Source organism: Pteropus alecto, unplaced genomic scaffold, assembly GCF_000325575.1.
Source record: "Pteropus alecto unplaced genomic scaffold, ASM32557v1 scaffold79, whole genome shotgun sequence".
NCBI classification, from domain to species: Eukaryota; Metazoa; Chordata; class Mammalia; order Chiroptera; family Pteropodidae; genus Pteropus; species Pteropus alecto.
In genome coordinates this window covers 5,399,871-5,426,535 of record NW_006494612.1, presented here as the reverse complement: position 1 = coordinate 5,426,535, position 26,665 = coordinate 5,399,871, and the positions used below count along the sequence as shown (strand labels likewise).

At 35.8% G+C, this 26,665-nt stretch overlaps 2 protein-coding genes across 7 annotated transcripts in view; one reads left to right on the top strand and one right to left on the bottom strand.

The window, feature by feature from the left end:
* FIG4 (FIG4 phosphoinositide 5-phosphatase) overlaps positions 1 to 18,229 on the bottom strand; it is a 96,266-nt gene extending 78,037 nt beyond the window's left edge. Inside the window, exons 1-3 of the mRNA XM_006926067.3 lie at positions 17,937 to 18,229; positions 4,109 to 4,207; positions 2,732 to 2,855 (exon numbers count right to left, since the gene is read on the bottom strand). Coding sequence (XP_006926129.1) covers positions 2,732 to 2,855; positions 4,109 to 4,207; positions 17,937 to 18,002 — 289 coding nt within the window. The 5' untranslated portion in view covers positions 18,003 to 18,229. The remainder of the gene's footprint in view (positions 1 to 2,731; positions 2,856 to 4,108; positions 4,208 to 17,936) is intronic.
* A 762-nt stretch (positions 18,230 to 18,991) lies between these two features.
* The window catches only part of AK9 (adenylate kinase 9), a 99,298-nt gene continuing 91,624 nt past the window's right edge, over positions 18,992 to 26,665 (top strand). For 5 of the 6 annotated variants that reach the window (XM_025042457.1, XM_025042459.1, XM_025042456.1 and 2 more), the window contains exons 1-3: positions 18,992 to 19,083; positions 23,839 to 23,966; positions 25,194 to 25,257. In XM_025042457.1, coding sequence (XP_024898225.1) covers positions 23,850 to 23,966; positions 25,194 to 25,257 — 181 coding nt within the window. In that variant the 5' untranslated portion in view covers positions 18,992 to 19,083; positions 23,839 to 23,849. The remainder of the gene's footprint in view (positions 19,084 to 23,838; positions 23,967 to 25,193; positions 25,258 to 26,665) is intronic. The other variant, XM_025042458.1, reaches the window with a different exon arrangement.

Sequence of the window (26,665 nt, the reverse complement as noted above, 5' to 3'; positions counted from 1 at the left end):
GCATAGACATCTGCCAAGAGTCCGTCTATTCATCACTTTAACAAACTGAAAGCCAGAACAAGTTTTTTCGTCTTCATTCTATGTACTTCTGATCCCAGACCAATTTCAGAGTATCTCCCAGAAGCCTAGGTGACAGTTATCATGCAAGTGATTTCCTTCTCTCTACGCAGAGAAAGCTGTGTCATTTGAAACAGACATCAACCAAAGTATATCAAAAAGTGTATGAGAGGATGGAGTATCGCAGAGTTCTGGTGGCTGGAGAGGACCTCGCGAGCACACCAACAGGGAAGAATGCAATATCCTGTCTAGGGGGGTGTGGTCACCATTCCAGCTAGTCACTATCTTGGAAACCTCCAGGGAGAACAGCACTCTGGCAGAAAAGTATGAAAAACTTCCACAAGGTACCTCGAGCTTTTACACAACAGGGCGCTCTGGTCTGGAACCCAAGTGACTCTCTAACACCAAATCTACTGCTACCTCACTAATCTGAGACTCACACTTTGATGTTCTTATTGTTTTCATTATTATCTTAGATTATTAGCAATCAATTTCTAAGTGTGTAGTTTTAAATAACAACTGGGTCCATCACTTAATCGACTTCAACAACACTTATTCTACCACTTCCCTTCAAAGTACTAACAGTTAAGAGTATCCTCTGACAGGTGACACGGGCAGAAAAAAAGACATAGATCTGAGGCTATCGAAAGGGGATTGGACAGTCACAGAGCTGAGAGTAGTAAAGATTACAGGCCACCTGCCACCAACTACATTGACATGCCCCGGGACCAGATTAAACTTTGTGAAGGATGCCCTTGATCCCATCCAGTTACTTCCCAAACCTCCTGCTGGCTGCCTAATAACAATAGAGAAGGTCAGAAATGGGCAGAGTGCTACAGGACTGAAACAATCCATGTCTAGGGGCCAGTGATGGTCCACGAACTTTTGGTACCAGCTTATAAAAAGACAAATAAACAAACTGAAAGTAAGGGTTTAGAAACCTTACAGCAATTTGAGATCGCCACAAAATCCGAGTGCATGACCAATGAACCTGCCTTGAACAGGGCACAGGTGAGTTTGGGTATTACTGAAGTTGTGTGATGCGTCATATGTGGTCCAAGGTGCAGACAAGTTCTGCACAGTAGGACCATGTGTTCATCTGTGACATATAGGTCCTTTATTATAGTCTAGAAACACTGTTTTAGATTCATATAGATTGTGAACTAAATTAACCGTAACAGTCCAAAACGTTCCAGCAAGAATACTATTCACAAATTAAGAATACTAAAAAAAGTTAACAGAGAAAATATTTTAGCCACAGAAAGAAGACAGCAATTCTAGTCATTTCACATATGTATTGACAACCAGACTATACATTTTTCAAAGATAAGCATTTTCTTTGAAGCATGTGTTTCACTATTTCAGTATCCTTTGTTATTTCTAAGACAGTACTAGACATATCATAGTCTTCTATTAACTCTCTGTTCACTCTTCACTGATTCTAAGCTTTATTTACATGACTGAACTAGAATACATAAAATGCTCTTCCATAAAATAATAAATGCTTACTTAGTACATTACTGTGTCACTTTACTGGTAGGTCAGTGTTTCAGTGACTTCACCATCTATGTACAGTCTCAAACCTGAGAAGCCTCTAACTGCAAAAAAAGTAGCTACCTCAACACCTAAGAATGTCACCTTTAAAAAAGCATGTTCAGCCCTCATCCAGAGTTAACTAATACTTGTGTATAAAATAATTATCTGATTCCCACTTGGTTATCAATGGATTACCATAAAGATTCTGGTTTTACAAATCCACAGTACAGCAAAAACAGGTTTATTACGATGAAGGACAATGCACACCAGAGGTACTGTGGGGCACTCACAAATCCCCACAAGCCAGAAAGCAGACTCCTTAAAGACCAAGCCATATTTATATTTGTTGATGAATTAATAAAGTAAAAGAGTTATAAAGTTTTAGGGAAGAGTTTAGGTAAAATTTAAACAAAGGGGCTCCAACAAAGCAGGACGGCATGTGAGGAGATCAACATCAGGTCTGGACTGTGATGCCAAATTAGGGTCCCGTTTCCTTAAAAAGTTAGCGCAGCTGTGGACTGTTGTGTCCAGAAACCCCTTATCTGCAGCTCTGCATCTGAGTTGTAAATCAAAGCTGCTTCTCTGTGAAGTGGCTTAGATCATCCAGGCAAGAGGGTGATGTTTTTTTTTCACTTACATAATTTGAAATAGCAAAATTTCATAGTCTGTGATTCTAGAGGACAAAGTTTCTTGGTGAGTAAGAAAGCAGTGGTTATTCACAGGGGGTTATGACACTTCACGCTGCAGTGTGTCCTGAGAAGAAATTCCTGTTAATATTAAAGCTAGTTTTACCTGTATCTGTTTTTCCAGCTGATAAATGGCAGGGCAGATGTTTACAGTCCAAGCTAAGTTTTACGTTTTTAGTACTCAACAAGCCAAACAGCAGATTCCTTAAAAGGCTCTAAGCATTTCTATATTTGTTTGTATCCTAGAGGAAACTGGGCACAGTGCTGAGTGCCTAACAGAGGCTAATAAAGGCTGTTTGATGTCTGACTGATGGACAATGAAGTTTTAAACGACCAAGCCCACAGACAATGGATTATGATTAAAAAGCTATATAGCTTACAAACTATTTTTTAGTAGTCTATGTAGAAAAGAAAAAAAAAAAGAGGTAGTAAGAGAGAGTTACATTTCTTACCTACAATACCAAAAGCAGAAACGGCTCGAAATAACCCGGAGGAACCTTTCTGTCCCATCTTTGTTCTATTTCCAAGATCCAAGCGGCCAAGAAGTTCTCTCACCTCTTGTGGAGTATATACATGCTGTAAAATAAGCAAATTTAATCTGTAAGGTTGTGCTTACTTTTTAGATTGATTATTATTTATCCCTGAAAATTAAAAGTTGCCTGCAAGAATCATTAACTCTCTCCACAGAGAAGTATATAACAGTGTAGAACCAAGCTATGGTTTTTAAAAGCTAACAAATTCTTTAATATTAGCAATTAAGGGTGGTTATCAGATCATGCTGCTATTCCAAAAAACTGTTACGAAACCTTATCTTCTGAGCCAGTGATTTAAGGGGATCCACAAAAAAATTTCAAGAAATCTGTAAACTCTTTAAAATTATATGCAAAGTTTTCATATGTGCATATATGCATTTTTATATGAAGGCCCACAGCTTTTCTTAGATTCTCAAAGAGATCCCTGATTAACCATTCCAACCCCCAAATAAAGCTAAGAATTATTACATTATATTAATAAAAACTCCCAGATTTGGGGAGTGTGGGGCAGACCACAGCACCCAGGAATGCAGGAAATCACAAAATTAAATTTATCTAAAAGTATTATAACACAGAAAATAGTTTTGCAAGACCTTAGTGAAAATGGGTTCCAAACTGTATCTACTAATATACTTGAAAAACTAGGAATCTACATAGGTTCAGAAGTATTCACAGACAGGAACTGTAAGGGTAAATTAAGTTCCCTCATTTTAAACAGTTAAAATGAACTGTTCACCACCACAATGTCGTATTTCTCTTTTGACTAACAGCCTCGTGTTTTTATGCCACCTGAAATCAGCCTCGTAGTCTTGGCTCTGGATAACATAACATCTGGATAAAAACAGCTTATCATTTCTCAAGTACATAGCAAGTCATCAGAAGAGGTCCTGCAGATGAGTGTTAGCAGCATAATAAAGTTTGCAGAAGAGAAGTCCTTTCTGACTTCAAGTAGCTTCATATTAAAGCATGGTAATAAATAATCTCTTTGGTAGATGAAATATTAAGTCATATTGAATTATTAAAATGTCACCCCTTTAAGAAAATATATTCTTATTCGAAGAGTTTGCTTTGTAAAACAAATCAAAATGAGGAACGAAGTGTAATTCTGGCATACTCATGACATCAGTAATTTCTAAAAACCATATCAGAGATTCAAATTCTAGCCAACCATGAAAAAATAATTGTCACTTTTAGATGAACAAAAACCTTATATATCACTAGCAGGTGTAAGGGATATTTCATATCCTTTAAACAAGTACAAAATTTTGTTTGTATTCAGGTTTGCAAGATACTTACCCTATCATCAATTATAACCAAATCTTTTGGTTCTGTTCTATCAATTTTCAAAACACGGTATTTTGTTTCTGCATGATTGCTCCCAACCAGGAAGTATCTCTACAAATAAAAAAAAAGCTTTTTAAGGCATTTTGTCTTATACACATTTAATAACAAATTCAGTTTTTGAAATTAAATACATTTATAAAGCTGGGTTACTTTTTAAAAGAAGTATTTCTGCTAACTGGCAGATTAAAGAAAAGCTGGTGCAAAAGGTCGATTTTAACAATGAAACATTCTTAGTGGTGCCATGATAAGCATCAGTCTGAAACGCATCCAGTAACCAGGTCAGATAAATTTAATTATATTATGTAGAGATTAACCTAATTGATTGGAGACTGATGTTTAAACTTTGCCAGGAAGGAGCAGCTCTGGTAAGAATTAGAAAGCTCGACATATAATTAAGAATTCTCAGACAATTATCACTATTAAAATATTGATACTTTATCAAATAAATCTTTACAAATTTTCTAGAAAAGACTGAAAATACTTTAATACAACAACTATAAAAATTCACTCCAAAGTCCTATAAAAGATTAAAATGAATGTACTTTCCCAAATGGCTTTTTACAGAAAAGCTACAAGAAATAATTAATATTCTTTCTTTTCTGAAACACTTCCTAGGAGCATTATATCTGAACACATTAGTCTTCTTATATGAATATTGAGAATAAAATGAATAATAAAACTGTAGAAAAATAATAATCTTATATTTGAATGAAAACACATTTAAGAAAATGTAAACAGAATGGATAATTTTAAAATAGCATTTAAGAAAATAAAACTCCATTAGCAAAAATAAATTATTTGAACATATTCTGCTTCAAAAATGTTCTTTAAAAAATGGCATGTTTTTCAACATTGCAAAAACTGAGAAGGTATTGCCACAATCAACTGGTATCTTACCATCTCATTGGTCAGATGAGATATTGATACACAAAACAATTAAATAAAATTCTCTAGATTAATGGCCAAACTGAAGTACGTAGACCAGAGCAATTAAGAGCAAGAAAGATTAATGTGAGTCACTACAGATGCAGAGAATATCAGTGGAGTTAGGACCTAAACTGAGCCTAAACTGGGGCTAGGTAAGATTTTAAACAGTAAGATTTTACTGTATATCAGAATATGAACAGTTGGTTATATTGTTTTAATACTAAATCTGTAGAAATTTATGGGTTTCTAAAATTATTAAGTATTTATCTATTTATAAAGATCTGATCTAGACTTCTAGGTCATAAAGAACAAAACTGTATGTTAAAAAATGCTGGGTTAGCCTAGTCTCAAAGAGGAAGGCTAACCAAAAAACTGAATGCCTCACCTTCTAGGAGGGGTAGAGTCTGGATGACACTACCAGTTACAATAATGTTGGGGAAAAAACAATTATAATAAAAATTAGTATGCTACCTTGAGACGTTCTGGTCACGTCAAAGGACCAGGACCTGATACTCTGGGAGAGTAGCTAGAAGGGCAGGGAGATGGAGGAAGGAGGTCAAAATTCTCAGCCTGGCCTCTGCTAATTCCTTCCCTAAGATCTTACCTACCACTAAGAGAAGAATAACCGATGTAATAAAATTAACTTCAGGAGAATGGTTTGTAAACTATAAATGTTTTATAGCTGAAAAGGGAGCCACCTTCTTGAGGACTTGAGGAAAAATAGTTCCTGGTGGAAGAGACAGCAAGTGCAAAGACATGAAAGGGGACAAAGCTTGTTGTGTTTGCTAGAGGAACAAGACTGAGAAAATGCTCATAACACAGTGAATAGCGTTTAACACAAAGAAAGTGCTCAGTGTTAGTTCCTTTTCTCTCCTTTACTTTAAAAGACATCAGTGAGTTGATGCCATTGTAGTTAAGAAACAGGAAAAAAAAAAAAAAAGGAAAGGAAAAAAGTATCCCGGAGGAAGAAAAGCATGTGTAGGACCAGAATGGACCCAGAAAATGGAACCATGTACAGATCTATTAGCAATGAATCTTTGTCCTCAGGAGAGAAGAGCACACAAGTCAACAACCATGAGCAGCAGGCTATAATAGAGCTATGAACCGGATGCGATGACAACACAGGAGGGGCACTTAATTTATTTGAGGATGGTCAGAGCAAGCTATCCAGAGAGGCTGGCATTGTCCTGATGCCGAGTTTGGCATTGAAGAACCTCTAAACAGGACTTGTACTGAGCCAAGTGACATTCACCATCTAACCTACAACAATCCTCTCTCATCACCTGCCCCTACCAAAGCACTTAATGATACCTAAATTCAGCACTTACTTCAGAAGGCTTGTCTAAATTTATTTGGGATGTCTGTCCCCTTCACCTAATTATAAGCAGCTCAGGAAACAGGCTAACATCCTAACTTCTATAGTTTTTAATTCTAGCCTAGTTGCACAATCTGGTCCCATGGGCATTGGATAAATGTTAGGCGAAAGAACACTGCCTACCACAGACCAATCACTTAATTTGCTGGGTAACTTTCTACAACATTTACACTAACCCATCTTTATGGCGTAAGCACACAGAAAGACGGCCCTTTTTGGTCCACTAAGTAAGAAGGCACATCACAGCTTTAAGGGAGGTAAAATCCCTGAATGAAATTTCTTGGATTTTAATAGATCTTAGGAAATCTAAAGATTAATTGCAGTGGGACTATGTTTTGGCATTTTGTAATTTTATACACACACATACACACACACACACTTCCTGAGATGCTAGTGAGCCTTTGGAGAAGACACATACAAGGGCAGATCTACACCTCCCATATGTCCAGACCCCTCCAAAGCTTTCAGGAAGCAGGAGAGCCAAAGCTAAAATCCACAGAATTTAGAAGCAGATCTGAACGGGGAGAAAGAAATGGAAAGTGACATAACTACCTACATTTTCTCTCCTAAAGTGGTCTAAAAATTCTAAAAAAGGTTTTGGGCCGAGAAGAGCGACCTCACGCGGAGCTGGTTATTTGGGAAAGAAAACCACTGCTCTCGGCGGGCCTGCTATGACAGAATCACTTTCCTGCACTGCCCCCTAGTGGGCAGTTGATCATTGACTTTCACACCAAATTTTTAGAAGAGGTAACTTTTCCAGAAAGGTTTTATTTCTACTCGATTTTATTTCCTTCCTGTTAAATATATCAACTCTATAACAATGTACATATATTGTTAGACTTTGATACATTGCAATCTATTTGCTTCAAAATGGATTTCAGGATTTGGGGGCTTAAAAATTACCTTGAAATAATTCTTCCTCACTTTTCATTTTGAAAAAATTTCAAACCTACAGTAAGAGTAACAGAATATACAATAAAAACCCATATACCCATCACCTAGATTGACCAAGTGTTAACATTTCTCTATATTTGCTTACTCTCTCCCTCCCTTTTGAGATAAGCTTTTTTTTCCTTCTAAACCATTTGAAAAGAGTTGCAAGTACGTCACCCCTAAAAACCGCAACTTGTATTTCCTAAAAACAATGACAACCTCCCACATAATCATAATACCATTGATACAAAATTATCTACATACAATCTGTATTCAAATTTCCCCAAGTGTCCCTATAATATCCTTTACCTGGCTTTTTAAAAACCAGAATCCAGTCATGGATCACGCATTGCATTTGGTTATCATGTCTTTTCAAAACTCCTAACATGTTTAAGGAGTCCAAGTTTTTTTACACCAATTTTCCTGGTTTTCTATAGATATCATTCATTTGACCTTTCACTAGTGAATATCTCATATGTGCCAGGGATGGGGCTAGACATCTGAGGGAAAAGATAAATTGAAGATATATTTTGGAGATAAAACTTGCTGATGGATTAAATTGGAAAAGGGAGTAATTGATCCAATTACTTTTATTTGAGCTACTAGCTAGATGGTGGTACCACTTACTGATGTAGGGATGACTGGAGAAGAAATGGGGTTGAGGGAAAACCAAGGAGTCCATTGACAGCATGCCCAAAGAGATCACCTAGGAATTTTGTAAGAGTCTGGAGCTCAAAGGAGAGATCTCAGTGGGTGTCATAGGTACATGTATAGCATTTAAAGTCAAGGGACTCGCTTAAACCTACTTCGGAGAGTGAAGGTAGAGACAGAGCCCCAAAACTAGGCTGAAGCACTTCATTATTTACAGGTTCGATGTGGAGAAGGAACCAGTTGAGGAGACCAAGAGGAAGAGTCAGTGATTAGGAAAAACCCCAAGACAGCACAGAGTCATCAAAGCAAAAGGAAGAGATCATTTTGAGAAGAGAGTAGTCACATCCACATCAAATGCAGTTTAGTGGTCAAAAAAGATGAGGCAAGAGAAGTGCCCAAAGGATCTGACAATGAAAACTTGTGAGTGGCCTTTCCATGGCAGTCTCAGTGATGGAGTGGGGGCAAAATCATGACAGAGCTGGTGGAAGGACAAATGGGTAGTCTTCTGGGTACAGAAGGAAGAGCGAATACCTACCTCTGTTCCTCCCAAAACACCTCACTAAAACTATAATAAAGTTTTTTATGTTTCTTTTTTTGGTTCGAGCCCCAAGAACAAAAAGAAGAGTGAAGGAGATAGCAGCAAAAAAAATTACTTAAAAATGAAAAGCATGCGCATGAAAGCTGAATCCTGGGCTGGCAGTGGGAAAGTCAGGAAGGCACCTAATTTACACCACAGAACCTCCGAAAGGTGTGAAAATTTGTGACATCTCATCTCTGGAGGTAGGAATGTAAAATTTCAGAAAACTGAAGATAAAAAGAACATAGCACAAGCTTCTAAAGAGAAAAAACACAGGCTTGAAACTAAAGATCAAGAAAAGAATAACATTAGAAATTCTCAGCAACAATATTGGAAGGTGGAAGATAGGGACATAACATCTTCAAAGTTTGAAGAGAGAATTAATTTCAATCTTTAATTTAACATTAAGTCTATCAATCAAAAGTGAGGATAGGATAAGGATATTTTAGCCATGCATAGGCTCAAAAAATTACCATCCATAAACCCTTTCTCATAAAGCAATTGGAGGAGGTGTTCCACCAAAATGAAGGCATAAATCGAGAAAAAGGAAGACACAGGATCTGGGAAAATAAGGAAATCATTACAAGAGAGGCTACAAGATGATGGTGAATAGAACAGGATAGCAGCTGTATTGCAGGCCTCAGAAGCAACCAGTCTAGATTTGAGCCATTGCTTCAAGAAGATGAAACCGATAAGAATATCTAACAGAGATTTTACACATCTGGGAAGCTGAGGTCAAATTCATTATAAGTACTTAGTAAGAACTAGGGACTGTAGAAAGAAGGAAGAGTCATCTCAAGTATTGGTAGTCTGAAGTTCAAGTGGTGAAGGTAAAATAGGAAGTAAATAAAATGCCCAAAAGCAACAGAGAAGGAAAGGGAGCAGCAATTGAATTGTACAGGATTTCCATAAATCCAGCTTGCGTCAGCTGGACCGCCTGAACGCACACACACATGCAGGTACGTATAAATCGACTCTGCGGAGAAGGTGTTTATGTGTGTGTTTATAAATATGTTGGGGCTGGGAGTTTGGCAGGAGTTGGAGTAGATAATTAGGATACCAAAAAAACCTATAGCAAAATGTCCATTAAGACAGTAGATGATCTGAGCTGGTTCTGTTCCTCAAGTTAAGCATCGATGTTCATGAAAATGCTTCAAATTTCAATATCTAGCTTTAACAGTGGTAACTTAGTATAAAGATGAATGTGTTTCTAAAATATATACATGAACTCAAAATCGAGTACAATGGTAACCCATTTAATAGGAAATTCAGTATCTACTAACATTATTATCTCCTTTTATGATGACAGGCTAATTAATCACTCACTTTTCATCTGAGGGAAGAAAATCAGCCTTCTTGAAAGAGAAGAAATTTTAGGTTGAAATTTTAGGTTATCTGACAGCTTCAATTAATGTTAAACTTCACTTGAACTTTCAGAATAAAGGTATTATTTTTAAAGATCACGATGAAGTTACTTCTCACAGAATTGCAGGCCTGCCTCCTCATTTATTCAACAATCTCACAACCAGCAGTGAAGCCCAGAAAGAGAAATGGGCCCCTGATAGTCAAAAGAGATGTCTCCAAGTTCACTTTTTACAGATTCATGGCTTTACTGAAGCTTCAAATCCCCTCAGAACACAAGTTTGAAACTTTGGTACCTCCAATCACACTTTCCACATCAGCTCTGCTTCTCTCTCTCACTTGATATCATTTGGTTCTCTGCTCCAACCCCTCAGCCAACCACATCCTATACTGTTCTCTTCCATTCCCTAATTACACAAATCGAGGCTAATATCAAGGCTAATTAATAAGTAAGCTGCATTCCTCATGATGTGGTTCTTTATTCTATTTTGTATGATGGGTTGGGGAGGAGGGAAAAGCTTCCTTAAATCCTTTTGGAACAAGGCAGGAATTAAACACATATCTACCTACCTACCTGCATACATACAAATGGTTTTCAGCTAGCAAGAGTAAAGATTATCCTAACCACCTCTCCCCCATAAAGCACACATGCAGACACAATAATCTGCCACAGTTCTGTTCAGCTAACAGTTTTAAAGTCAACTGCTATGTGCTCATTTCTTAGTTATGAAATGGTCACTTATTGCAATGGTAAGACCTGTAGGGCAACACATATTAAGTTAAGAGCTACAAATTGTAGGTCATCTAAGGTAGATTGCAATTCACCCAGAAAAACTTCAGGCTGCCGAAACTCCTGTGTGAAGCTCCCAGTTGCCCTGGGCTGTATGAGCATTAGGGCTGGATCTGGCCTTAGTGTATCTGTAGACCTGGGTCACAGGACGAATAAGGGCCGAGCAAGGCTGCAGGAGCCAAAGAGCAGCATGAAGGTGCTGTGTGCCAGAGAAAACAGGTAAGTTTGGGAGGGTCCAGACCCTTCACAAGACTGGAACTACTTCCTATCTGCCTCCTTTTCCTGTCTAAATAATCCTCAAACTCTATCTCTAAACACAGGTGACAATGATAGCCTGAATGTCACCTCAGGAGTAGTTCTACTCAATTATCCTTCTAAATGCAGATTCAGGACAAGAGACAGCTGATCTTGCTCAATGCCTCTCTTTTGTTCCTTAATGTATTCCTTAATTCCTTCGTAACTAATTAAAACACTCCTACCACCAAAAACAAGAATGCCCATTTCTTTCACACACTTGCTAACAATGACTTTGGTCATTTGGTCAATCTTTGCCATTTTGACAGGTGAAAAACGGAATATATTTTCATTGTATTACTTTAATTAACAGCAAGTTGAACAGCTTTTCACATTGATACTTCTTTTTGGCAAATTACCTAGTCATGGTCTTGTCCTTTTTTGTCTGGTATTTTACTTTTCAGACAAATCTATAAAATTTTTTTTCATATAATACTATACTATACTACTTTATCTGTTGTTCAGACTACTAATACTTTCTCCATAGTCTCTTTTGACTATTTTTCTATTTACATTTATAGTTTTAAATGTTTTCTATTAGAAGAGAAAAAAATTAAGTCAATGATCTAAATGTTTACCTTATGAAGCTAGAAAAAGGTAAACTGATTAATCCAAAATTCCTAGGAGGAAGAAAATAATAAGCTTAAGAGCAGAAATTGATTAAATAGAAAATAAACAATAGAAAAAATTAACCAAGTCAAAAGTTGGTTCTTTCAGGAGTAACAACATTGATAAATGCTTAGCAAAATGGATCAAGAAAAAATGAGAGAGAACTCAAAATATCAGGGGCAGAAATGAAAGAAAGAGTTTCACTACAAATCTTACAGATATCCAGAGGTTAATAAGGTAATACTATGAACAACTCAATGCAAAGAAATTCCACAACTAAGATGAAATAGACACATTTCTTGAAAAACACAATTTATTAAAACTGACTCAAGATCCACTGAAAATCTGCATAGCCTTATATCTGCTATAGAAATTGATTCACTGTCACAATTTGTCTCTACAATGCAACTCCAAGTATAAATGCTTTCAATAGTAAATTCTAGCAAATATTTAAAGAAAGAAACAATACCAATTTTATACAACTACTTTCAGAAAATAGAAGAAGGAACACTTCTCAACTCATTTTACGAGGCCACAGTTACCCTGATATCCAAATCAGGCAAAGATGTTAAAGAAAATGATAGACCAATATCCTGAACATAAATGTAAAAATTCTTAACAAAATATGAGCAAATAGAATCTAGCAATATATGAAAACAATAATATTGCATGACTGAGTAGGATATACCCCCAAAATTCAAGGATTTTTTAATATTTAAAAATGAATTAATGTAATCCATCATACTAAACAAATAAAGAAGTTGCCATATGCAGATGCAGAAAAAAAAACATTTGACAAAATTTAAAATTAAAAAAAAAAACTTCAACTAGGAATAGAAAAGAATCTTCTTCAACCTGATAAAGGGCATCTACGAAAACATTCAACTACCATTACACTTAATGGTCAAAGACTGAACAGTTTACCCCTAAGATCAGGGACAAGAAAATGTCTGCTCTCACCACTTCTATTCACCTTTGTTCTAGAGGTCCTAGCCAGTGACACAAGGCAAGGAAAAATAAATAAAAGGAATCCAGACTGGGAAGGAATCATATCATCTTTCTAAATGATATGATTATTCATGTAGAAATATTAAGAAAATGCCAAAAAACCTATTAGAACTAATAAAAGAGGTAGGTTTTACAATATACGGTCAATCTACAAAAAATCAACTCAATTTCTAAATTCTGGCAAAAAGCAATTGGAAAATAAAATTTTAAATTCCATCTGTAATAATATCAAAACTCATAAAATACTTAGAAATAATTTTTAAAAAGATATATAAAATTTCTACACTGAAAACTACAATGTACTACTGAGAGAAATTAAAGATCTAAATAAATGAAGAGATACACCATGGACTGAAAGATTCAATATTATTAAGCTTCAGTTTTCCTAAAATTGATCTATATATTCAACGAAATCCAATCATAATCCCAATAGGTTTTTAATAGAAATTGACAAGCCCATTGTAAGGTTCATAGGAAAATGCATATGATATAGAATAGCCAAAACAACTTTGGAAAAGAATAAAGTTGAAAAACACACTTCCTGATTTCAAGACTTATTTAAAAATTATAATAATCACGACAAGGTGGTAATGGCAGAAAAATAAGTTGATCAGTGGAACAAAATAGAGAGCTTAAGAATCAATTCGCATTTATTCAACTAATTTTTTCACAAGCATGCCAAAGAAATTCAATAAAAAATAATCTTTTCAACAAATAAGGCTGTATAAATTGAGGTATGAAAAAAGTGAACCCCGATCCCTATGTTACCAGCCTCCAAGAACCCTTGATTATTCTCATCTGCTGGTATTCATGCCCTGTACCGTTCCCTCCCACAGAACAGGGTTAATCTGCATAACCAACAGGATACTGAAGAAATGATGGAACATGACTTCTGAGGCTAGGTCACAAAGACATTGCAGCTTCGTCCTTGTTTCTCTTGGATACTTTCTAGGCAAATCCAGCTAACACATCATAAAGATATTCAGAGGAATGTCCATGAAGTAAGAAACTGAAGCTTCTTGTCGACAATCAACTCAACTTGCCAAGCACGTGCATAAGCCATCTTGGAAGTAAGTCCTCCAGCCCAGTCAAGCCTTCAGATGATCATAGCCCAGTTGTCATCTTGACTGCAACTTTGTGAGACCCTGAGCCAAAACTACTTAGCTAAGTCACTCCCAGATTCCTGACCTACTGAAACTGTATGAAATATTAAATGTTTACTGTTTAAAGCCACTAAGTTTTGGAGAAATTTGTTACAGCACAACAGGTAAGTAATACAATTCCTACATAACACAATACACAAAATTAACTTAATATGAAACACAACATTAAACATAAAAGTTAAAAGTATAAGTCTTTTAGAGGAAACATAGGAAAATAACTTTGTGATCTGGAAATAGGCAAAGATTTCTTAAATAGCTCACAGAAAGCAATAACCACAAAAGAAAAAAACTGATAAATTAGACTTCGCTAGTATTAACAACTTCTGCTCATCAAAAGATCATTCATACAACATATACATATATCAAATCATCACATTGTATACTTTAAGTATCTTACAATTTTGTCAATTATACCTTGATAAAGCTGAAGAAAAAGATAATTAAGAAAATGAATAGGCAAGCCACTGTCTGAAAGAAAATACTCACAAAACATATATGACAAGGGACTTGATCCATAATGTCTGACAAACTCCTACCAAAAATAAATAAATAAAAAGATAAATAGCTCAATTTTTAAAAGTAGGCAAAAGGCTTGAACAGATACTTCACAAAGGAATATGTAAAAATGGTGAATAAACACATGAAAAGATGCTCCACATCATTAATCATTAGGGGAATGCAAATTAAAACCATAATAAGATACCACTATACATACACTACAATAACTAAAACTAAAAAGACTGGCAACACCAAATGCTGGCAAGGATATGGAGAAATGGAGATTTCATCCATTGATGACGGGAGTATAGAATGGAACAACCACTCAACAGCAACCCTATGACTAGCAATTTCATTCACAAGTATAAAACAAATGAAAACACATGTCCACATATACTTGAGTTCAAGAATGTTCATAGTCGACTTAACAGCAGCTTAAATTCGGAAACAGTCTAAAGCATAAGGAAAAATGAATAAACAAACTGTGGAATATGTATACAATGGACTGCTACTCAATAACAAAAAGGAACAAACTACAGATAACAACAAGATGGATGAATTTCAAAGACATTCTGCAGAGCAAAAGAAGCTAGACTCAAGAGAGTGTGTACAATGCAGTTCTATTTACATGAAATTCTTGAACAGGTATATCTAATCTAGGTTAATAAAAAATAGAATATTAGTTTCCAGGAAGGTAAAGAGAGCAGACTGGACAGAGACACAAAGGAACTTCCTGGGGCAAGATAAGAGTGTGGTTTACACACACGTACGCTCCTGTCCAAATTATACAGTTTAAATTTCTGCATTTCAATTTATGTAAATTTTAGAGGAAAAGAAACTTATACAAAAATAAGTGGTAGGTAGAGAACGGAACAAGTTATAGATAATAAAAGATGACAAAATGTTGGTAATTGTGAATCTGGGTGATGGTCATATGGAATTTATTATATCATTCTGTTTACTTGAAATATGCTTGAAATTTCCATAATAGAAAAGTGAAAAACAAAAAAGACATACAAACTACAAAATGAATGTTATAAATTATCTAATTTATCAGAAACATAATTACTCTGTCAAACTGCTATAAAAGTTTCTAATCATTTACTCTCAATTTCTCTAAACAATTTGTCACAGTCCAGTTCAAACTATGCCTAGCAGCTGTTCCCAGCCACACTCCGTAGACTGTCCTAATCTCTCTTTGCCTCATTTTTTTCTTCACCAAGTATTAATAATAGTAGTAGTGTAACAACATTTACCTCTTAGAGGTTTTATGGGGATTAAATAATAAAATATATGTAGAGTGCTTTGAACAGTGTCTAGCATAGAAGTGCTCAATGAGCCTTAGCAATTATCCTCACTAATACAACCTGCTACAGTTTGTTTTTTTTAATTTCTAGGATCTACTTGGTCGCCAGTAATTTTATGCTTTTCTGAGTTACTTACATCCCTTAAACTTTGATCTTATTACTCAAAAAAATCTTTCTGCTTATATCTTTGCTTAAGTCAAAAATAAAAATGAAAAAGAAGAATCACCTGCTGCACTGACGAAGAAACTTAGGTTCACAGCAGAGAACACAATGTAATATATAAATGCCTTACTATTAAATTATGTACCTGAAACTTACTGGACTTTGTTAACCAATGTCACCATAATAAAAAAAAAAATTAATTCTGAAAAAAAAAAAAGAAGAAAAAAGAAAAAAATAAATGCAGCAGACTTTTCTCAGGTGGCTGCCCTGGCCCAACCATTCCCTGAAACAAAGGCGTGGCACAAACAGTCACGCCTTTGTTTCACTGGACTCTTCCTGGCCACCATGGTTTGTCCAACCAGGGGCAGATTCCCAATCACAGATGAGTCAATCAGATTCCTTCTCCCAGCACTAGGCTCCGTCCTTGCAGCACTCTGAGAGAGTTCTCAAACCCCGCTGCCTTTCCTCAGTTCCGGGAGTTAGGTTTCTCTAATGATTCTTCTATGCAACTGCACCTCCAATATCCTAATGATAAATTCACCTTTTATCTCTAAACTGGTCGGAGTTAGTTTCCATTACTTAGATGACTGAGAGGTATCACAGCTGAATTCTAGAACACACATCTCTTTGTGTTAAACTCCCTCCACCAGCATCTCTTGAGAGCCTCCTGTTTACAAGGCAATGTATCAGAACTGTGCTATGAGGACCAGCAAGATTTTGACAGGAGGAACATTACAAAGAAAGAGAACAGCAGAAACACAGATATAGAGAACTTAAAGAAATACAATTTTGCTGCAGAATAAGGCACATAAAAGCACACAGCTAATCCCCTATAAGTGTTTGCTGAATTGATAGTAGATATTAGACCAGACAGATAAGCTGAAGACCAATAATATATGGTTTGAAAGCCAAACTAAGGCATTCAGCATTTACCACTAAAGGTTTCTGAGCAGAAGAGAGCTAAAATATGATTTGTGTTTTACAAAGAACACATCTCAGCCAGTCTTCATGAATACTCAGCTTATTTCTGTTTTCAGTATAGTATTTATGTTTCTAACTAGGGGCACATTGTACAGAAAGCAGAAAGTTTTGCTTCAGTGTCAAAATGATACATCCGAATGACTCTCCTAAGAGAGAAACTGAAGATATTTGCAAATACAATATATTAGATAATTTCGTCTTCTGGTCTAGATCTAATCAAATAAAGTTGTCAGTAATATTAATTTAGGGTCAACAATATTTCTGCACTAATGATGACCTGAGGCAGACATGCTATTAGGACCATGTTTTAACTGAGAAAACTGTTAAGCTAAGTACTTTCTTGTACTCCTCTATCTAATGAAGACAAGCCAAGTTCCACCAAATGTGCCTTATAACACGCTCCATAGCATAAGAAAGAGTATTACGCAGGCTTACAGCATGTGTAATCTTATCATGAAGTGTAATTTTAAACAAAGACTCTAAGACCCCAATTTAGAAAAGCTATATAAACACCATTCCCTAAAGTTTAGGGAACTAGTAACCAAAACATAAAAACTGATCTGCTTTCGACTATTCAATTAGTAACTATTTATAAAGCCATCTGAAGTAATGAAACAACAAAAAAAAATGTGTTGGAAAAAAGTCAAGTGAAAAGCAAAATAATTTTATACAAACAAATCAGCTGTCTTTAAACAAAAATTTTCTTTCCTTTCAAATAAAGAAACCCCAAAATTTCAGCTATAAAATTGCTGGTAATTAACATCTATCACAGTAATGGTATGCCATGGAATAGGAAAACTATTTTTTCATACCCATGCTTGTATTGTAACCAGTGAACCACACAACTCTTAACACTTTCAGAAAGTTGACAAGAATCCAGTAACTCTTACAGAACCTCATGAACAGTTTCTGAGATGCCACAAGCACCTGTTTCCAGCGTGTTAAACCGTGGCTTTTACGTGGAAACATGGGCATACAAAAGCACCAATGTCCTGGGTGCGATGACAGGGCAAAGCTCCCTCAGGCACATTCCCCAAGGCTGGGATCAGGGAACTGGGGTTGGGGGAGTGGTGTTATCTCTGCCCTACGGCCGCACACCAACTCTCCCGCCATCCCCTCGCCCGCGCTGCGCCGGGTACTCACAGCTCGGGTCTCATACAGCACCAGCTTCTGGACCGAGCTGATGATAGGGGCGGCGGCCGAGGGCATGGCTCGAGCAAATGGGGGCCCCCACGACAGGGCACCAGGCCGCGGCCCAGGCTGCTTCAGCCTCCAGATTGCCCCCAGAAGACTCAGATAGAAGACACCTCAGACCCCGGGCACCAGGTGCAGCCAGGAAAAACAGCTCTTGGGCCCTAAAGCTAAAGATACAGACAACCCGCTACAGCTCAGGTGTTTCCGGATCCTGACGCCCCACCTACAGGCAAGGCCCGCCCCAGGCGCGGCGGGGCGGGGCTGGAGGATATACCATAGAGAGGTAATGTAGAGGTTCCCAGAACCTGCGTGCTGCCGAGGGAGGAAGTGGAGGGCGCCATTTTTGATGCGGGCAGAAGAAAAAAGGCGGAGGAAAGGTTGTGGGTTAGTTGAACCTCTGGTCTATCTGGTCCTTGTCTTTAAAAAAAGGAAAGATTTCGGATTGGGTTGTTTCTTTTGAAGTGTTTCTCCGAGTTGCAGACAGATCCATTCCCAAGTTGGTCTGTTTTGTTCCCTATTTCTGCCTTTATTTTCCTGGAAACCTGTGTGATGGTTCTTCACTGAGTGTTTTTCCCTTCTCGTCTATTTTACCCTCATGAGAGTCAACAAAATCCGTATCGTCCAGAGGGTGTGTGGTTCAAGGAATTTATTTTTTTAATAAAGTTGGAAAATTTGGACTTTGCGACGTGTTCGTGCCTGAGGATAACCATTGGTAAATTCTACAAATAAACTGTCGAGAGTAGTGTACCGCTGGCTTTGGAATAAGGCAGTTCAGCGTTAAAATAAGGTTTCTTCCATTTCATGTGTGTGAACATAAATGGGCAATGCATTTACCCTTTCTGATTATCGCGTTCCACATTTGTGAAAAGCAATGTATTATAATTCTGAATACAAAATTAGGTGTAAAAGTGAATATTTAAGAAATTAAATCAATAAATTACAGTCCCACTCCATTCCACCAAGGCCCCGCCTCTTCCCCAGAGGCCCTGCGCGCAGTACTGCCTGGGGTTCCCTCAGCAACCGCCCAACAGACCCAAGAGTCCAGGGAGGTGGCTGTGGCTGTCCAGTGGGGTCCGCTGGGGTTTCCTGCGGCCAGGTAAGGGTCGTAGTTCTCTGCTCGGGTGCATTTTAGGTTATACTGAATGGAATCTCACTTCTTGTGGGAACCCCAGACCAGTTCCTTTTCTTGCTAAACTAAAATTGGAGATCTCCTTAAATTCCGCTTTTTAAAACCACTTCCTCTTTCAATAACTAATGTTTTCATTCCACAACTATTTATTGAGCACCTGCTATGAGAATATAAGATGTACTGGAGTGGCAGCCTAGCTAGCCTAGGCAGAGTGCTAGGTTTCCCAGGAGTTGGGCCCCCAGTAAACCGCAGAATCCACTGCTAGAGGGTTTTTCAACTGCTAAAAATGTAAGAAAACTTTAAAAATTTGTATTGAATTGTAGTATAACCACCTAACAATGTGATATTTGAAATTATATAACTGTGATTTTAGAGATAATATTGTAAATTCACAATTGATAAATTATAAAACTTTTTAAATAAGTATTTAATTATTTTAAATTTTCTTTCGGTTCGGCATAGAGTTCTCTTTAAAATGCAGTCACCTTAGGCTTTTTTTTTTTTTTTTATTAAGAACTAGAAAGGTGACCATGTCAGTTCTGCCTTTTTGCATTGACTTGGATCTTTTAACAGGGAAAAATATTTAGTTCTGTTCCATTTCATAATGGAAACCAACTCTTCTGAACATGAGTTAAATATTTGCAGAATGCTTTTATTTAGGAATAAACCTCTTAAAGTAACGGTAGAGTTCTGGTTTACCAATATTTAGTTTTCAATTATTATATTACACTGTAATTAAATATTTCCACTTAATTAAACAATTCCATGTGAACCCAGAAGCAGATCTTGAGACAAAAATTTGAGGACAATAGTTTATATGGGGAATAATCCAGCAAACAACAGCAGGGAAGGGAGAGAAGCTAATAAAGGGAATATTATCAAGCAAATTTCTCTGTGGGCTGAATTCTCTGGGGATTACTTGAATATATGTCTCAGTTATTCCCTCTTAAGAGGAAAGAGAGCTGGGGTATTTATTCACCAAGTCCCATCAGTTATTGGCTGAGGTCTGCTATGGCAGAACATTACTTCCTTGGAACTTCCAGTCTGCCCTGTGCTCAGACTGAATAGGCGGGACAGACCAAACAGCCCTTAGGCAAAGAGTCACACTGCCAGTAGTTGGGAGATGGGCTGGCCATGCATGGAAAAGGTGCATGTCAAGTAGATATGGGCAGAGCACTAATAACACGTTCTAACCTTTGCACCACTCATATCCACTTCTCCCCCATTCATAAGTTCACAGTATCCATTACTGATTCTTCAAGGTGGTGTCTGGTCCCCATTTCTAAAAGAAAAGGACTCACAAGAGATTAGTAAGGCAAGCTACAGAATCTACTATACAATTAATCCAAGCTACAGACTCCACCTGCACTCTTAGGTCTGTAACTGACAATTCATTACTTCTCTCTTCTACCACCTATTCTAAATTTCCCTTACCCTGGCCAACCCATCTAAGCTGTTTTCCCCGTACAGTAACCTGCCTTCACCCCTGAGCAGTTTAGCCTCTGGTTACTGTGTCCTTACCAGGTTGTAGTTGCTACAGTTATCCATTCACTGGGCATGAAAGCATCAAGAGGAGTCTCAGAGGATTCCTGAGTTCAAGACATACATCTCCCTGCCCCAATTATGTAGCAGCAATCCTACCTCCATCTGCAATAACTCTTTAGAGGCATATGAAGCCAAACATGACCAGGTGGCAGCAACAGTTTTAGGTTTAGTGAAACCTAACTTAAGTGGGTCCCCTAGAGTATGTTTGCTATACCATTCCATAGGTCCATTTACATGCTTCTTCCTTAAAACTCTTTTCTCTTCCAATCTTGCTTGACCAAGAGAATTAGTATCTGTTCCAGGTGTTCTAGCCAGGATGTTAAAGCATGAGTCATTGGTGAGAGCTCACATATCAATAAACTTTTATCAAGTCAACATTCCCCAACTCAGCACCCTCAAGGTCTTCTCCCAGGCAAGTTATAAAGTTTCCTATTGGTACATCATAGCCAAGCCCTTCTTTCAGCCCTTCTTTCAATAATTTTCTTCTTGAACCAGTGCCTCCCCAATTGGGCTGTGCTGTCACTTGACCCAGTTATTGCCTTAAAAGCTATGAGGGAAGGTAAAGGCAGATCCTGTGGAGGACAAGCACTGTCTTGTGAGGTATCTGCCTTAGGCCATGTAGGAAGAGGCAGCTATCTGCCAGAAATGAGGGAGCTACCTCTGTTATGCAGAGCATTCAGGGTAAACTGGGGTTTAAGGCACTGGGACATCCTAGATAGCCCCATCCCAGACCTTAGAGTCCCAGTTTTAATTTGTAATAGAGACTTTTTAATAAATGCACCATCTCTCTAAAAGATTTCACTCCTTAGAACTACATTCGATAGTAATATTACTTATCTTTTGGTATTTAAAAAAACAAAATTCAGCCCTTCAGTTGTTGAAGACTTCATCTCAAATATTTTTAATATACTAGTAATATTTCTTACTGTGTACTGTTTCATAGTGACGTTTGGAAATGCTTAACTTCCACAGAGAAGTATAATCACATCCCATTTACCTGGAAGCATATAGCCCCCTCAATCTGTTTTTTATTGTTCCATGAACAGTGTTGCAGACCACTAGGACATAGTTTTCTTCCATTTTTGAAGTTTGCTTATTAAAGTCTTTTCATAAGGTTTTATAATTTTTCCATAAAGGGCTTATATATCTTTCATTACATTTAATCCTAATTTATATTTTCGCTACTAAGATAAGTCATATTTATCTTTTGTTACATTTTCTAGTTATTTTTGGTGTATAGAGATGCAATAGAATTTTGTATAATGATTTTGAATCCAGCAAATTGGATTATCTCATTAATTTTTAAAATTTATCTGTGAGTTTTCTATGTAATAATTGTATCAACTGGGAATTATTACAGTTTTCTTTTGTTATGACCTTAAAAAGAACATTTTCAGTATTTAACCATTAAATATAATATTTGTCTTTTGTTCATACCATTTACAAGTTAAAGAAGTTCCTTTCTAGTCTTAAGAAGTTTGTCTTTTATTAATCAATAAAATGTGTGGAATTGTTTCTTATACTTTTTCTATCAAGATGTTCATATAGTTTTTCTCCATTAATTTATTTTAATATAAATTAATTTTCTCATATTAAACCAACCTTGAAATCCTGAAGAAGACCCAACTTGGCCATTGATGTTGTTAACTTTTCTATGTATTTCTGGTTTCAATTTACTATTATTTTGATTAAGATTTTGAAAATCTTGTTCATGAATGAAATTGGCACATAATTTGCTTTTTCACACTATTGTCTGGTTTAGGTATGAAGGTTATATGGAACCCATAAATTTATGTAAGAAGTCTACACTTTTTTTCTCTTAAAGAGTGTTTCTAAGATTGTAAGACATGGAGGTTGTCAATAAAACCATCTGATTTCTTCGTGGGAAGATTTTTAGTTACTGACTCAGTTTCCTTAATGGTTATAGAACCCCTCAGGTTTTCTTTTTTTCCTTGAGAAACTGATTTTTCTAGAAATTTACCAATTTTGTTTTAAGTTTTCAAATTTGTTTTGGATAACTTAGTTTATGATATCTGCTTATCATCTATAGCTGCAGCATTATTATCTTTATAGTCCTTTCTCTTTTCTATATCTAATATGATTTGATTAAGTAGGCAAAAAGTCAGTAAGTGTTATGGAAGATTTAACCAATAAAATTCATAAACTTGATATAAACAACATTTAAAGAACATGGTATCAAACAAATGTAAATTGCATATCCTTTTCAAGAATACAAGGGATTTTTTGAAAATTACCATGTGCTCAGCTGTATGACAAACTTCAACAAATTTCAAAGAATTAATATAACATAGAGAATTAATTAACATAATTCTCTTGATTATAATACAAGTTAGAAATAAACAACAAAAACATTGAAAAATCTTAGTTTCAAGATGCAAGAAAATACAATTCTAAAAAACCTAATGTGCAATATTGCTTATTTGTATCTTCTGTCTTCTTGATCAATCTTGACAGAAGTTTTCTTTTTATATGTTGTTTCAAATTCCACTATTAAGCTTTGTTGACCCTCTATATAATGTTTGTTTTCTATTAATTTTTAGTATATATTTTTAAATTTTTTCTGATTTCCTTTTTCCAACTTCTTAAGTTGTGAGCTTATCTCATTGCTTTTCAGACTCTTTCTTTGGTTCTAATTTAAGTATTTAAGGCTTTTAAATACTACTTTAGCTATACCTTATAAGTGTTGGTATATATTATGCTCATTATTTTTCAGTTCTACATTGATTTTCTAATTTCCATTAGGATTTATTTTAGAGCCAGTAATAGTCCCTACACCCATACACATACACAAATAAATATGGATGTATATGTATGTATAACATGTTTAATTTGATCTTTAATAAAATACAGACATCATACCATATGTATGTATTCATATATGTGTTTTTTCCCTTAATTTAGTCTTTCAGGAACACTTTGTTTTAGCTGTCTTTTTTATAGCTGGATTATTGCTTTTTATATCAAACCAAGAGCCTATTATTATTTTAATAGAGGAGTTTAACTTATTTGCAATTATTGGCAAAAATCCATGTGTTTAGTGATGTGAAATAGCTTCTGGACTAAGTAAATTCACAGGACATTCCAGTTCTCCCTAGCCTACCTACCTGCTCCAACTAAATTAGGTGCTTTTAACAGTCTTACTCTTCCTTATTGCAGTATTTTGTATTATGACTTCTCAAGAGAAGATAGAAGAGCATCCTTTTGTGGATATATTTAATGAAGATGAAACTGAAAAAGACTTTATGTTGTCTAAACCTGTTTGCTTTATTGTATTTGGGAAACCAGTAAGTTACCCCTTCTAACTTATTTAGTATAATTTTTTATTCTTAAAATTATAATCTTCTGTTACCATACAAGAATGAAAACCATATAGTGTGCTAAATTTTTTGAGTTTGTTAGACTTCCATTGTATAACTTAAAATCTGATATAATGCTGGTTGTAAATTTATAACTTTCTCTCTTCTTGTATACTATAAATGAAAAGGAACCCATATTGTATTTATCTTTGGCTTTATATTACAAAAAATTAACCTATCAAAGCACTGTACCATGACAAAAAATATGTGATCCAAGGTTACTGCAGACTCAATTTGCATATAAAACTTTCTGTGGAATTTGTTGCGAGGTTCTCTGGATATGTGAAGGTAGGACACTATAGAAACAAATGGGAGGTTCTCCTATTAATATCTGAAGCTACTTAGAGGCAAGGTGCCTCACCTTTCCCCACAAAGTGTCAGTGGACCTATAGATTATCTTTCCACAAAACAGAGAAGAGACTAAAAATGGTCGTTGTAAGATAGCTTGCCTTTCTAGGCAGTTCTAATAAGGACCTCTACATAAGAGCTATTTTCAGCCGTAGAGCTAGTTGGTAGCCAACATTAGAGGGCCTGAGTTGGTTAATTAAAGAGCCTCTTTAGAACTGCAGAGGCTAGGGGCCAGACTTAATTTTATATGGACCCTCGGACAGATACCAAGAATTGGTTCCAATAACTTTCATTACGTTTGTAAAAACATAATAGAATTTTAAAAATCAATGGTAAAAGCAATCATTTAAATGTCATTACAGTGATATCTTTAAAATATGGTACTCTTCAAAGATGCCCATTAAGAAGGAATTTTTTGTTCTTGGAAGTTAATGGAACTATGTCGAACATTCATGATTGTAAACTTTAGAAAGGAAATAAAATGATGAACCTAAATACATGATTTGTATTTAAAAATACAAAATTTGACAATTAAAAGTGTATAATACCATTTCGGTACAGCTTCCTGGTTTCAAGCCTATTTTCTTAATTAAAAAAAATGATTTAAATCACTTCATAAAGTGGCAAATGTGAAAATTAGTAGAGAAAAATGAAGCTATAAATATCTAGGGTCTACTTTTCATTTATTTTGTGAGGAAAAAAATATTTACTTGATAATATAGTAACCATCAACAGAATCTTTAAAAAATGAGAATATCTTTTTCACTGGCTGTTTTATTGGGTTTTAATAACATCTTTCTTTTTAAGGGAGTGGGGAAGTCAACATTAGCCTATCAGATAGCTCAAGCATGGAAATGTATTCGCGTAGAAGGTAAATTTTACACTTTCAGATATGCTTAAAATGTAAAGAATTACACAATAAACACTCATATAGCCATGTACTCACCATCTAGTTTCTGTAATTAACATTTTGCTGTATTTGCTTTATCACACATCACTGTCAACCCAGTGAATATTATTTTTGTAGTAGCATCAAACATATTTAGCCCTTGTCTCAGTCCTAGTTTTGTTCCTAGAATTTAGGAGGGTTTATGAAGCGTCTTTGACTCCATTCTACTGCTTCCAGTTTTCTGATTTCATAATTTAGAAATATCAACTACTAATTTGTACTTCTTTAACTCTTCACCCCATTCTCTCAGCCGCCCAACTCCGCTCCCCTCTGTCCATCACCAAATTGTCCACTATATTTGTGAGTCTGTTTTTGATTAGTTTGTTCTTTTGTTCCTTAGATTCTGCATATAAGTGAAATCTTACGGTATTTATCTTTCTCTGTCTGACTTATTTCATTCAGCATAATAACCTCTAGGTCCATCCATGTCATTGCAAATGGTAGGATTTCATTTTTATAATGGCTAAGTAATATTCCATTGTATATATGAACCATAACTTCTTTATCCAATCGTCTGTTGATGGACATTTAGGTTGCTTCCATAACTTGGCTATTGTAAATTGTGCTTCCATGAACATAGAGGTGCATAGATCTTTACAAATTATTGTTTGGATTTTCTTTGGATCGATACCCAGAAGTGCAATTGCTAAGTTAAAGGTATATCTATTTTTAATTTTTTGAGAAATCTCTAGACTGTTCTCCATCAACAATGTATGAAGGTTCCCTTCTATCTGCATCCTAGCCAACACTTGTTCTTTGATTTATTGATGATAGCCATTCTGACAGATGTAAGGTGATATCTCATTGTGGTTTTAATTTGCATTTCTCTGATGATTAGCGACCTTGAGCATCTTTTCCTATGTCTTTTGGTCATTTGTATTTCTTCTTTGGAGAATTATCTGCTCAGGTCTTCTGCCTACTTTTTAATTGGATTGTTTGTTTGTTTTTGTTGTTGTTAGTTGTATGAGTTCTTTATATTTTTTTGATATTAACCTCTTATCAGATGTATCATTAGTGAATATCTTCCAATCAGTTGGTTGTGTTTTTGTTTTGTTGATGATTTCCTATGCTGTACAAAAACTTTTTAGTTTGATGTAGTCCCATTTGTTTATTTTTTCTTTTGTTTCCCTTGCCAGAGGAGATATATGCTAAAAGAAATTATTGTTAGCAATATCAGAGATTTTATTGCCTATGTTTACTTTTGGAAGTTTCATGGTTTTGGGTCTTACATTTAAGCCTTTCATCCATTTTGAGTCTATTCTTATATACGGTGTAAGAAGATGGTCCAGTTTCTTTATTTTTTACATGTATCTCCAATTTTCTCAACACT